Genomic DNA, 11,195 nt, shown 5'->3' on the forward strand with positions numbered 1-11,195 from the left:
GGCGGGGGGCACCGCGGCGGCCCCGACTCACCCGGGCGCCGCAGTGGGCGGCGATCTCCTCGAAGGGGGCTTTCTGGAACTTCTCCACCACCTGCCGCCTCCGCTCCCGCTCCTGCTCCTCCACGGCGACGCCGTCTGCTGAAGCACGGGGAGCGGGGCTGGCATCCGCGGCCCGGCCSGGGAGGAAGGGGCGCGGGAGCGGGCACGGCCGCGGGAGCGGGCACATCTCCAGGCGCGCGCACGACCACGGGCGCACGCACGGCCGCGGGGGCGAGGGCACCCACCAGCGGCTCCATCGCTCACCTATCGCCTTCTTCAGCGTCTCGTAGGTGATCTCCTCCGCCGGGGCTCGCTGGAGGAAGGGGAGAAAGCCGCCGAGGCTGGAGGCACGGCGGGGCCGACAGCGCGCTTCGCCCGCGGGGAGCTCGGCTCGCCCGCCCCAGCGCCCGGAGCCCTCTTCGTGCCCATCCTCAGGGAGCAGGGACGCCTCTCCCGGGAGCCCGGGCTCTGCCCACGCGCTTCTCCAGGCCACGTTACCCCGCACCGCTCCCCARCGGCTCCCGTTGCTACAGCGCGCGCGTACACGGAAAAAGGAAGATTTGCCAGGCAAGCGGTGGCGTGAGACCCTTCCTCCCGCGCTGGGGGCTGACGGCGGCATGCGGGGCGCGCTGGGACGGGCACGGACACGGACGGGGGTAGCGGGGGCTTGTCCACGCAGCCAGGGGGAAAATTAGAGAGGGCTCAACCGCGCGGGGCCGAGGGGACGCTGCTGCCCCGGTACCTCCTCTCGCTCGGGGCTGTTCCTCGACTCCACCTCGACCTGCAGGGAGATGGTCTCCCCGATGCTCTTCCTCTTGGAGAGGCGATCCTCGTCTGCGGAGGAAGGCGCAGGGCGCRGGAGCTGAGCGCAGCCGCCCTCCCGGAGGAGGGCTCTGCCCACGGGCCGGCGCTCGGGGGCCGGCRTCCCCCGCCCCGGGGCGCCCCGGGCGGGCGCGTACCCGTCAGCTGGGGGACGTAGGGCGTGCTGAGCCGGTCCGAGTTGTAGCCGCTGCCCCCCAGCACCTCACTGATCTTGCTCTGCCGGAAGAAGACCTCGGGGCCGAGGCGGTCCAGGCTCCTGCTCAGCCTACGGGGAAGGAGGAAACGCCAGCGGAGACGGCGGCAYCTCTCCCGAAACCGCGCCGGGGGTGGGGGCACGGCCAGCCCCTGCGGGGGCAGGAACGGGGGGCTCGCACGGCTTYGCTTGGCTCCAGCCGGTCCCCACGTCCCAGCAGCTCAGAGAGAGAACCRGAGAGAACCAGAAAAGCCCTCGCTCAGTCAGCCCCGAGCYGTCGCGATGGAGCCGGGTCGAGCCYGCGCTCGGCCGCGGAGCTCTGACCCCGAACGGGAGAGGAGGCAGCCGCGGGCACGCTAAGGGCTGCTAACCCGGGCAGCAGCCGCGCTCTCGGGGCTGCCTGTCCCTTGGCAGGAGCTGGCGCTTCCCAGCGGAGCCTCTTACCTGGGTCTCTCCACAAACACGTCCTCGGGGAGCAGATACGGAGCCTCCTTCTGCCGCATCTGGATGACCTGCGAAAAGGAAGCGGGGAGCCGAGTTCAGCCCCCGCGGSCAGCCGGAGCAGCCCGGCGCGGTCACGGACACAGCTCCGTCCCCGCGCCCTCACTCGGCCCACGCACCTCGTGGATGTGCTGGCAGAAGGTGGGCACGGTGGTGAGCTGGCTGATGAGGTTCAGGTAGGCTGCGCCGAGGGCGTAGAGCGCACAGCGGTTGTACGTCGGCAGGTTGTCCTCGTTGATCTGGGCGATCTCCTGCAGTGGGGACACAGAGCCCATAGGGCGGGCATGGCCGAGGTGCCAGGTGGGATCCCACTATGTTGTTCTGGAAGTCCCCAGGGTGACCTGGGTCTCTCTCCACTGTGCTGACCCCATCCCACTGCATGACATGACTCGGGGGTGGGGGGGGGAAGAAGAAGAAGCTGGGAGCAGGGGATGCACTTGCATCCTCCTGTCTCAGAGCCCTGACTGCAAAATAACCCCCCTCCCAGAGGCTTCTTCACTTCCTCCATCACCACCATCACCAGCACAACTCAGGCAGATGCCCAGACTCCAAAACTGGTGTAAAATCCCTGCCAGGCCTCCAACACTGGCTCAGCACCTCGCTGCAGGCTGCTGTCCCTGGCCAGTATCACCACCACAAGGCCACCTCCAGTCCTCAGATGCTGCAAGGCCACCTCCAGCCCTCAGCCACGTTAAGGCAAATCTCCAAGCCCACTTCATTAACACTCTTTATGAGCTCCCATGGGAGACCCTGTCCCAGCTGTGGTCCATGCACCCCATAGGTGCTCAGCCTGACTCCATCACGAGCCTACCTGCACCGCCAGCACCAGGCGGATGAGGTCCACCACGACCTCCTCGTTAGCCAACTCAATGCTGATGAGCACCAGCATGCTGTAGAGAGCCTCGTAGTGAGCCTGCATGTTGCTCTCCTCCTTGCAGGTCAGGTAGATGTGGCGGTAGAGCTGCTGGGCATGCTGCAGGGATGGGGAGGCAGGTGGTCACCTCGCGAGCAACCGCTCTGAGCACTGCCACCTTCACCAGCGCCGCAGGGAGAAGGAAAAGCCGCAGGGCCCATCCATGCAGCAGGGAGCAGAGCCCGGGAAAGGACACTCCTGGTGGAAAAGCTGCCAAGAAGGTGCAGCTTGGAGCACAGCAGGGAAATGAAGCCTCGAGGCACCGCAAGGGGCTTTAGTGCCAGAGGGGTCTGAACCACCTCTGGAAAAGTTTGGAAGAGGGGAAAGAGGAGTAGTCATTCCTTGGGGAAAAAGGCAGGCTTAGGGGGACTCCAAGTATTAAGCACTGATAGAGATGAAATCCCACCAGCTTTTCCTGGGGACCTCCCCAGGTTTAGGGGCACCATGAGACTCCTCCTGTCCCACGTGATTTGAGGAAACCGAGGCACAGGCGGCTCGACCCCAGGCCCCGGCACTACCTTCTTCATGAAGACGGTGTCTTGGCGCGAGCACTTGTCCACTTTCAGCTTCAGCACGGAGATATCGCTGATGGTGCTGCAAAGAAAGGCCAAGGGAAGCTCAGAGACCAACACAGGGAGGACGCAGGCTTCCCACACATCTCYACCAGCTTGCAGAGCTGCCGCCTGGGAACAAGCTATAACTGAGGCAGGAAGCCAACAGTAGGTTTTAAAACCCAGCTGAGCAACTTAGACATCCAGGAGTACCGAGCCAAGTCACCAAGGGATTTCACATTGGTGGTGCTCAGAAATACTAAGCCAAATTGACAACAAAAACATACAAGCAAAATGGATTAGCAGGACCGCATCAAACCCCACGGAGATATCTTCATCTGGGATTACAGTGGCCTTAGGATMCAGCTTTGATCCTCTCCAGAGCACGGCTAGCTAAAGCCAGCACCGGCACCGTGGCCGGCCCGTGGGGATGCAATGTGGCCAATGAAGCCACCAAGGAGGTGATGCTTGAGATGCTGGGAGATACCTGATGGTGGAGAACTTGTGGCGGTTCCCATGGCGGTCGATGAAGCTGATGAGGATCTCAAGGACGAAGAGGCGGATCTCAGCATCCTCCATGAGGGCAGCGGAGAGCAGCCTGTCCAGGAAGGAGCTGGGAAGCGCTGTGAGCATGTTGCTGCACTGAAAGCCCAAGGAGACCTGCAGCACCAAGGAGGAAGGAGGACAACGTGACCATGCCACTGGGGGGGGGGGTTAAAAGACTCCACAGAAATGGGGCAGAGAAGACCACGTGGCTCAGGCTCCCTGGACGCAGGGACGGCGAYGTGTCCGTACCTGGAGGAGGGACTTCAAGAGCATTATCTGCGTCAGCCGATTCCGGTTCTCACTGCGGGAGAGAGAAGAAACGAAGGGTAAAACCCAGGGGAAAACAAACCAACCCGCCCTCCACACCCAAAGGGTGGAAACGCCTCGGAAAGGGCTCCCCGCGAGCCACCGCGGCACTCGSCCGTGCTGCAAGGGACTCGGGCGTAAGAGCCGGCAGCGATGCTGCGTTTTGCATTCGCCCCGCTCCAGAAACCGGAATAAGCCCCGTCCTTCACACGGCCTCAGCTAGGGCTTAGAAAGCTCTCCCGGAGCGAGCTTGCGAGCCGACAAACCGAAAAGCAGGCGCACGCAGCCTGACGCGGAGAAAAGGTTCACGCGACCCAGGAGCGAATCCGGGCGCCGGGGAACTGCCCCGGCGGGAGCGCGAGGCAGAGCGGGCGGCAGGGACCGCTGCCGGCTCGCGGCGCGTCTCCCGGCAGCCGGCAAAGTCTCTCTCCCGTCACCGACAAGTGGGAACAGCCTGACCGCGCTCTGGGGATAAATATAGCTCGCCAGTCTGTTTGCCGCTTTCCCTCCGTGTCTCAGCGCCGTCACCCTCGCTCCAAACAGCGCGCTCCTGCGCCGCTCCCACACTTCTCYGGCAATTCTGCTGTTTGGGTGTTTTCCTGCCCTTCCTCCAGCGCCGGCTCCCACTTGGTGCCGGTAAAAGCTTTGACGCGGCTCAGAGGCAGCAACGAGAGCGGCTGCTCCTCCCTCGCAGGGCGATTTTTATCCTTTCCTCCCTACTGATTTTGGGCGAAGCCCCAGAACCAAGCTGCGGACGGCCAAATCGCCTGGGGGGGCCCCAAGCGGAGCGGCRGTGCCCCCCGCAGCCTCGCTGCCCGTGCCGCCCTTCTCCCCGCGACGCTCCAGCACTTCACACCGCCGGACAGCAAAGCATTTTCAACTGGGATCTGGCATCGCTCTCCTTCCCTCCGGCTCCAGGGGAAGGGCCTGGCAAATACTCGGCCCGTCCAAAAATGCACCCGCCTCCTACCCTGGCCCGGAAGGAGCAGCCCCAGGCTGCGGCCCCGGGCACGGTGGGACCGCGCCGCCCTCACCGGGCACGAGGCAGCCGGTGCTGCAGGGCGGAGGGGAGGGAAAGCATCTGTCCTCACCCGGCTTTGCCGGCCTCCATGGCCTGGTGCAGGGAGGGCAGTGGCACCTTGCTCATGATGAAGAGCATCACCTCGGACCGCTGGTAGGTGGGCAGCGTGCTGGCGAAGGACCCTGCGGGCACGAGAGCGCRCGGGCAGCGTGCGGGGCGCAGCTGGAGCTGCCGCCCGCCGGCTGCTTCCCCTGCCAGCGTGTGAAACCCCTGGGAAAATCCAGGCAAGAGGGGCCCCGCAAAACGCCTTTTCCCCTCCTCCAAACCCCGCTGCGGCAGCGAGCGGCGCCCACGCTCCGTCCGCTGCTTCCCGGGGCGGGGGGACAGGACGGTGCGTCCCCGCCGTGCGCCGCGGGCTCTGCTCCCGCCTGCCCTCTCCTCCTCCTCCTCCTCCTCCTCCCCCTTCCCCGGGCTGCGCATCCCCGGCAGAAACGCGGAGGCGGCTCGCCGCAGCCGGGGCTGCGATGCCACCTGCCGATAACGGGCCGCCGCGGAGAAACGGCGGCTTCCCCCCCGGCGGGGCGCGGGGGACGGGCCCGGGAGGGGGGTCCGCTTTCCCGCGGGCGCGCCGCACCTATGGTCTTGATGACGGCCTCCTGGAACATCCTCTCCTCGTGCTCCTTGATGCTCCTGGCGCCGCCRGCGCCGCCGTCGTAGCTGCCGGTGAGGGCGTAGTCGATGCTGAGCCGCAGCTGCCGCAGCAGCGTGTTGAACACCTCGAGCACCGTGGGGCCTGGGCCGGCGGCAGGGCGGGCGGCGCGCGGCGAGCTTAGCGGGCCGGCGGCCGGCGCTCGCGGCACGGCGGCCGGAGGGAAGGGCGAGGAGAGGGCGGCGCGGGCTTACCCACGGAGCCGGAGGCGGCGATGACGGCCGCCTCGGAGAGCACCTCCACGATGCCGGCGCGCACCGTGGCCGCGCTCTTGCTGTTGGCGTCCAGGTGCCCCAGGAGCTGCTGGATCACCAGGTGCGAGTGCTGCGGCTGCAGGCAGAGCAGCGGCGTCGGCGCCGGTTCCCGCCGCGGACGCGCGCGGGGCTTGGGCTTTTGCCGGAGTTTTCCTGGCACCTCCGTGCTTCCATAGGGCCCCGCGGAGCGGCGGCGGCCCCGCGCTCCAAACGGGCGCTCGCAGCATTTTAAAAAACCCGATCGCACCGCGGAGGGGAGAAGAAACACGAAATGAGAGCGGGGGGGACGATGGGCTGCTGCCTGCGCGCGTCGGCGTCCCCCCCCCAGCCCCGTGCCCCGAGCGGAGCCGCAGAGGGGCTGCGCGGAGCAGGAGCCAGGCGGGACGGCGGCGCGGAGCCGGAGACCCCAGGGAAGCGGGGCCGGGGGCCGCCGAGGGCAGGGCGGGGGTCCGAGCCCGCTGCCGGCCGCCCACCTGGATCGAGTACATGATGATCTTGAAGCAGCGGATGGCGAAGGTCTTGGGCTCCCACAGCGCGTGGTTATCCAGGTGGCTGGCAGAGGCGGCGCCGGGAAGGGGCACAGCGTCCGTCGGCGCTCCGCACCCCGAAGCCCGCGGGAGCCGCGGCCCGGCAGCAACCGCCCGGCCGTTTCTCCGTGCCTCGGTTTCCCCGCGGCGGGCCGCGCGGCGGAGCGGGCCCCCCGGCAGGACRGGACTTACATGAGGACGGGCTTGATGGCGTTCTTGATGTTGCCGTACGCYGCCCGGCCCAGCAGCTCCCGCAGGCAGCGCTCCGCCAGCTCCGCAGGGCTCTCCTTCTCCTTCTCGGTGGCTTGCAGCGGCGAGGGCGAGCGGCTGCGGCGGGGCAGCGGGGCTCAGCGCCCGCCGGCCCGGGCGGCGGCGCGGGGGGCACACGTGCCGGGGATTTTCCCTGGAAAATCCCAGGGGGAATTTCCCCCCCCTCCCCCCCCCCCACCCCGTTCCGCCCCAGGGACGCGGCGCAACGGCGCGTTTCGGCTCCCGAGGTTCATCCCGGCGGGCTTTAAGCTAAGAGCTGGAACAGCGTTTGGGCAGCGGGGACCCTGTGCAGTGGGCAAGGGGGGGGGTTCAGCCGGCTCGGCGGCAGCTCAGCGCCCTCRAGCTGCAGGGCCGCAGCTTTTTTTCCTGTTTTGTTTCGTTTTTTCCCCTCGTCCCAGTGCGAGGTGCGGGCGCGCGGCGGCCGGCGCTCACCTTTCGGCCTCCTCGGCGTGCTGCAGGTTGAAGAGCAGCGAGGGCACGATTTTGTCCATGTGCTGCGGGTCCCAGATGTTCGCCTGGAGCTCGTCGTTCACCGTCTTCCTCACCACGCCTTGCAGGCCTTTAATGCCCGACATCCGGATCCTGGGGAACCAAGTGACGCAGCGATCTTTACCCATATAAATAAATACGTATGTATACGTGGAACATGTTCTTTTACATCTATACATGCACCCGCTCGGAGGCGGCCGTACAAGCAAGCCCCGAAGGAGGGCGATGCCCCTCTTGGCAGCTCGGGGCCCGGCGGGCCGGGAGCGACGCTCCTGCTTGGCGATTATTTTTCCCTCCAGGAGGGGAAAAAAAAAAGAAAAAAAAGAAGAGCAGTGCACACAGTGCAGCTGTAAAATAAATATATAAATAAGTCTAATTTTGCTAGAGGGAGAAGAAAGAGCAATTTGAGAAAAGGGGGGAAGAAAAGAAAAACCCCCAAATAATCGCTTCGAGGCCAGGCGGCAGCGGAGAAGCAGCTGGGAGCCGGCGGTGCCAGGAGGCAGGTTTTCCCGCGCCGCACCGCACCGTGCYGCGCCGCTCACTTGGTGCGGACGTCCGGGTCGTCGTGGCTGGAGTGGCACATCTCGCTGAAGCGCGACACGAAGAAGTCGTAGCTCCGGTGATACGACGGCGTGTCCTCCTCGATGTTGGCAAACTTCACGAACTGGGAGAGGTGGAAAAAGAGGGATGATGAGGGCGGGGAGAGGGGGTGAACCGCGAGCCAGGGAAAGCAAAGGGAGGGGCGAAAGCCGCTCTCCGGAGCGGGGGACGCGGGGCTGCCGTGCTCCGCGCCGGCGAAACGCGGCCGGGCCGCGCGGGGAGCCCGGCTGGCTTCGGCGACGCGGAAACGCGGCCGTCTATAAATACACCAGACATAAATACATCAGGAGGCGAGCGCGAAGGAGGGAGAAGAGCTGCTTAAATTAAAGCCCGACGTTGATCAGAGGAGGAAAAATGACAAAAAAAACAACAACAACAACAAAAAACCCACAACGGCAGTGACGTCGAGCTGCAAATTCGCCCGCAGCGGGGCGGCTGCCCAGCCTCCAGCCCCGGGAAGGAGCTTCGCGCTGCCCCAAATTCCTGCCGCGGCAGCRCGCTCCCGCCCGCATCCCTCCTGCCCGAAGGAGCCTCAGCTCCTCCCAGAGCCCCGGGGACGGGTGCTCGACGACAGCCCCCGAAACCCGCGGGGATCGCCTCCCGCGCCGCCCCAAAAGTGCCGCCCAGCCCCCAAACCACCCCCGCCCCAAAGAGGGGGGGAACAGGGCGTCCGAGCCCAAACCCTTTCCCCTACGGGATGCGGGGGGAGGGGGGACCCCGTCCCGGCGCCTCCCGCGGCCGCTCACCGAGTTGGTGCCCAGGATCTGCAGGTTGGGCTTCTCCGACTCCAGCAGCTTGGCCACCATCTTCAGGAAGCTCTCCACGAAGAGGTTGATGCTCTGGCAGTGGCAGGCCATGAGGAGCTGGTCCAGCGCCTCCATGGCGATGCACACGTACCTGGGGAGCGGAGGCGGCGCGGGTCACYCCGCGGCAGCGGCCTCCGCCCCACGAGCCCCCAAGGGATTTTGCATCCCCCCTCCCGGGGCCAGGGCCGGTGGCGGGGAAGGACCTCCGTTTCGGGGCCGGGCCCCTTCCACAGCCGGACTGGGCAGCCGCGCCGGCGCTTTACCCGTAGCGGTGCCGGCTCACGTCCCTGATGAGGCGCTCGGAGAGGTAGGCGCCGATGCGGTCCAGCTTCTCCGGGGCGGACAGGGCGTAAAACGTCAGCTTCTCCATGTTGGTCTTCACCAGCCCGTCCTGCGAGAGAGCCGCTCGCCACGGGGCTTCGGGGAAAACGCCGAGCAGCCGGCGGGGCGGGAGCGGAGCATCCCGGCGGGGCGGGAGCGGGAGCGGAACATCCCGGCGGGGCGGGAGCGGGAGCGGAGCATCCCGGCGGGGCAAGACCGGAGCATCCCGGCGGGGCGGGAGCGGGAGCGGAGCATCCCGGCGGGGCGAGACCGGAGCATCCCGGCGGGGCGGGAGCAGGAGCGGAGTATCCCGGCGGGGCGGGAGCAGGAGCGGAGCATCCCGGCGGGGCGAGACCGGAGCATCCCGGCGGGGCGGGAGCAGGAGCGGAGCATCCCGGCGGGGCGGGAGCGGGAGCGGAGTATCCCGGCGGGGCGGGAGCGGAGCATCCCGGCGGAGCGGGAGCAGGAGCGGAACATCCCGGCGGGGCAAGACCAGAGCATCCCAGCGGGGCGGCGCTTACCTCCGGGTCCTCGGGGAAGATGTTGTCCACCAGCCGCTTGTAGCGGGGCCGCAGGGCGCCGCAGCAGCCGCACACGCCTGCGAGGGGAGGTCCGGGTCAGCGGCTTCCCGGTACGGAAAACGGGCAAGAAACCAGCCCACCGGAGCCGAGAACGGTGCACGGGTCCAGCTCGGCTCCCGTTCGCATCACTGCTCTGCCCTTRGGTCTTTCCTCGTTAATCCCCTTCCCTTTCCCCGTTTTAATTACAGCTCAGCAATAAACACGGCAAGGGGAAAGCTTACGGCCGTATTATCCGAGGCCTGGAATTTACTTAATAAGGGCACTCGGACTGATTGCAAATAAATCTTAATTAAATCACGCCAAAACTCTCATTAAACCTAGCAGCCCAGGAAGGGTGCTCCGGGAGCGCTCCGGCGCGCGCCCCGAGCCCAGCAGACGCCTTTCCCTAAGTGGCTTAGTGCAACCTAATTCAGGACAAAAATCTCCCCGTCAGACRTGAGAAACGTCACCCCGCGCTATTCGAGTCGGCCCGGAGTCCCTTGGCTCCTACGGCCTGGAGCAGGGCACCCGGGGCCACGGGAAAAAGGGGGGAAAAAGGAAATAAAATCAAGGGAAGGAGCAGGGAGGAGGGAGGGACATGGAGGCAGGCGGCGAAGGCGGCTCCGCTCGCAGACTGCCACCTCCCTGTGAGCTTTTCCCCACGAGAAAAAGCCCGGCGCCGAGGGAAAGGGCTGGCTCAGGTGCATCCTCCGAGCTGCTGCCACGGATTTAAGCGCCGAGGAAAAGCAGCAGCAAAACCGCTGCAGCGTCACCCGATTTCCCTGCGCTCCCCTGCCAGCAGTCAGGGTAGATCCCGATGCAAATCCGCRCGGCTCCCTGCGCTGCCAAAGCCGCCCTTTAAGCCATCCCGATCCCTCTAATCGTGTTTAAAAGAGCCCAACGGGGCGTGGGGGCAGCGGCCACCCCGGGGTCGGGGTCTGGAAAGCTCCGGAGCGGCAGCGAGACTGAGCGTGGAATCACTTGGAACCACGGCTGCGGATGGGAAAATAAACCACAGCGGCGCAGTGCACCCGCCGGGTGCGGGTGCCGAACATCACGCAGGCTCCTCCGAATCCACTTTGGAAATAAAGCTCTGGAGCTGCGGAAAGTCCTCGGCACCGCCAGCACCGGCGCCTTTTCCTCCAACAAGGGCGCCGGATTAATTTGCAGAGCATTTGTTTTTTTTTCCCCTGTGCTTTTTAACTAAAAGAGAGGAGGAAAAAAAAAATCTTAATTGCATTTCTCGTTTCCCTGCTGAGCCATCCAGTCCCGCGGTGCCGATTCAGCGCGAGAAGCGGCGCGACCGCGAGCCTGGCAGCTCGCCGGAGCCTCGCCAGCGCCCAAAAGGCCTCGCTTCCCGCTCCGAGAAAAGGGAACCTGCTGCGCTGGCAGCGCGGGAGGAGGCAGCACGTTGGAAAACGCGGGGCCGCGGGGCTGTGCGTCCCGGCCGGCCGCGCTCCGATCGGCGCCGCTTCCTGCGCTGCCAAGCCGCCGGCTCCCGCTCGCCACCCGATCCTTCACGCTGGCTGAGAGAYGGTTAAAAAAGAGATTAAAAAGCTACTGATAATCCCGCACGCAGCCTAACGCGCCTCTCATCCCGAGGATCCCCCCGAGAGCTTCCCAACCGCCGGGGGAACCGGCTGCGGCTTTCGTGCCGGGATCAGCGGCTCCCGAGACGCGTGCCCGGAGGGGAACGGCAGGCTCGAGGGGCGACCGGAGCTGCCGAGCGCGTCGCAGCCCCTCGAGCCAAGCGACCAAGAAGAAATC

General features: G+C 66.2%; 1 protein-coding gene across 2 annotated transcripts in view; it reads right to left on the reverse strand.

The window, feature by feature from the left end:
* EFR3B (EFR3 homolog B) overlaps positions 1-11,195 on the reverse strand; it is a 14,082-nt gene that overhangs the window by 1,121 nt on the left and 1,766 nt on the right. The window contains exons 2-21 of one of the 2 annotated variants that reach the window (XM_085305629.1): positions 9,390-9,466; positions 8,811-8,938; positions 8,488-8,638; positions 7,684-7,805; positions 7,085-7,234; positions 6,575-6,709; positions 6,329-6,407; positions 5,796-5,931; positions 5,527-5,685; positions 4,963-5,074; positions 3,815-3,866; positions 3,507-3,679; positions 2,987-3,062; positions 2,367-2,528; positions 1,675-1,806; positions 1,499-1,566; positions 999-1,126; positions 782-873; positions 304-352; positions 32-135 (exon numbers count right to left, since the gene is read on the reverse strand). In XM_085305629.1, the coding sequence (XP_085161755.1) occupies positions 32-135; positions 304-352; positions 782-873; positions 999-1,126; positions 1,499-1,566; positions 1,675-1,806; positions 2,367-2,528; positions 2,987-3,062; positions 3,507-3,679; positions 3,815-3,866; positions 4,963-5,074; positions 5,527-5,685; positions 5,796-5,931; positions 6,329-6,407; positions 6,575-6,709; positions 7,085-7,234; positions 7,684-7,805; positions 8,488-8,638; positions 8,811-8,938; positions 9,390-9,466 (2,285 nt within the window). Of the gene's footprint in view, positions 1-31; positions 139-303; positions 353-781; positions 874-998; positions 1,127-1,498; positions 1,567-1,674; positions 1,807-2,366; positions 2,529-2,986; positions 3,063-3,506; positions 3,680-3,814; positions 3,867-4,962; positions 5,075-5,526; positions 5,686-5,795; positions 5,932-6,328; positions 6,408-6,574; positions 6,710-7,084; positions 7,235-7,683; positions 7,806-8,487; positions 8,639-8,810; positions 8,939-9,389; positions 9,467-11,195 lie in introns of both variants that reach the window. The other variant, XM_085305628.1, reaches the window with a different exon arrangement.

The sequence above is a fragment of the Rhea americana genome, unplaced genomic scaffold (assembly GCF_003343005.1).
Source record: "Rhea americana isolate MKP2758 unplaced genomic scaffold, rheAme1 scaffold_225, whole genome shotgun sequence".
NCBI lineage: Eukaryota > Metazoa > Chordata > Aves > Rheiformes > Rheidae > Rhea > Rhea americana.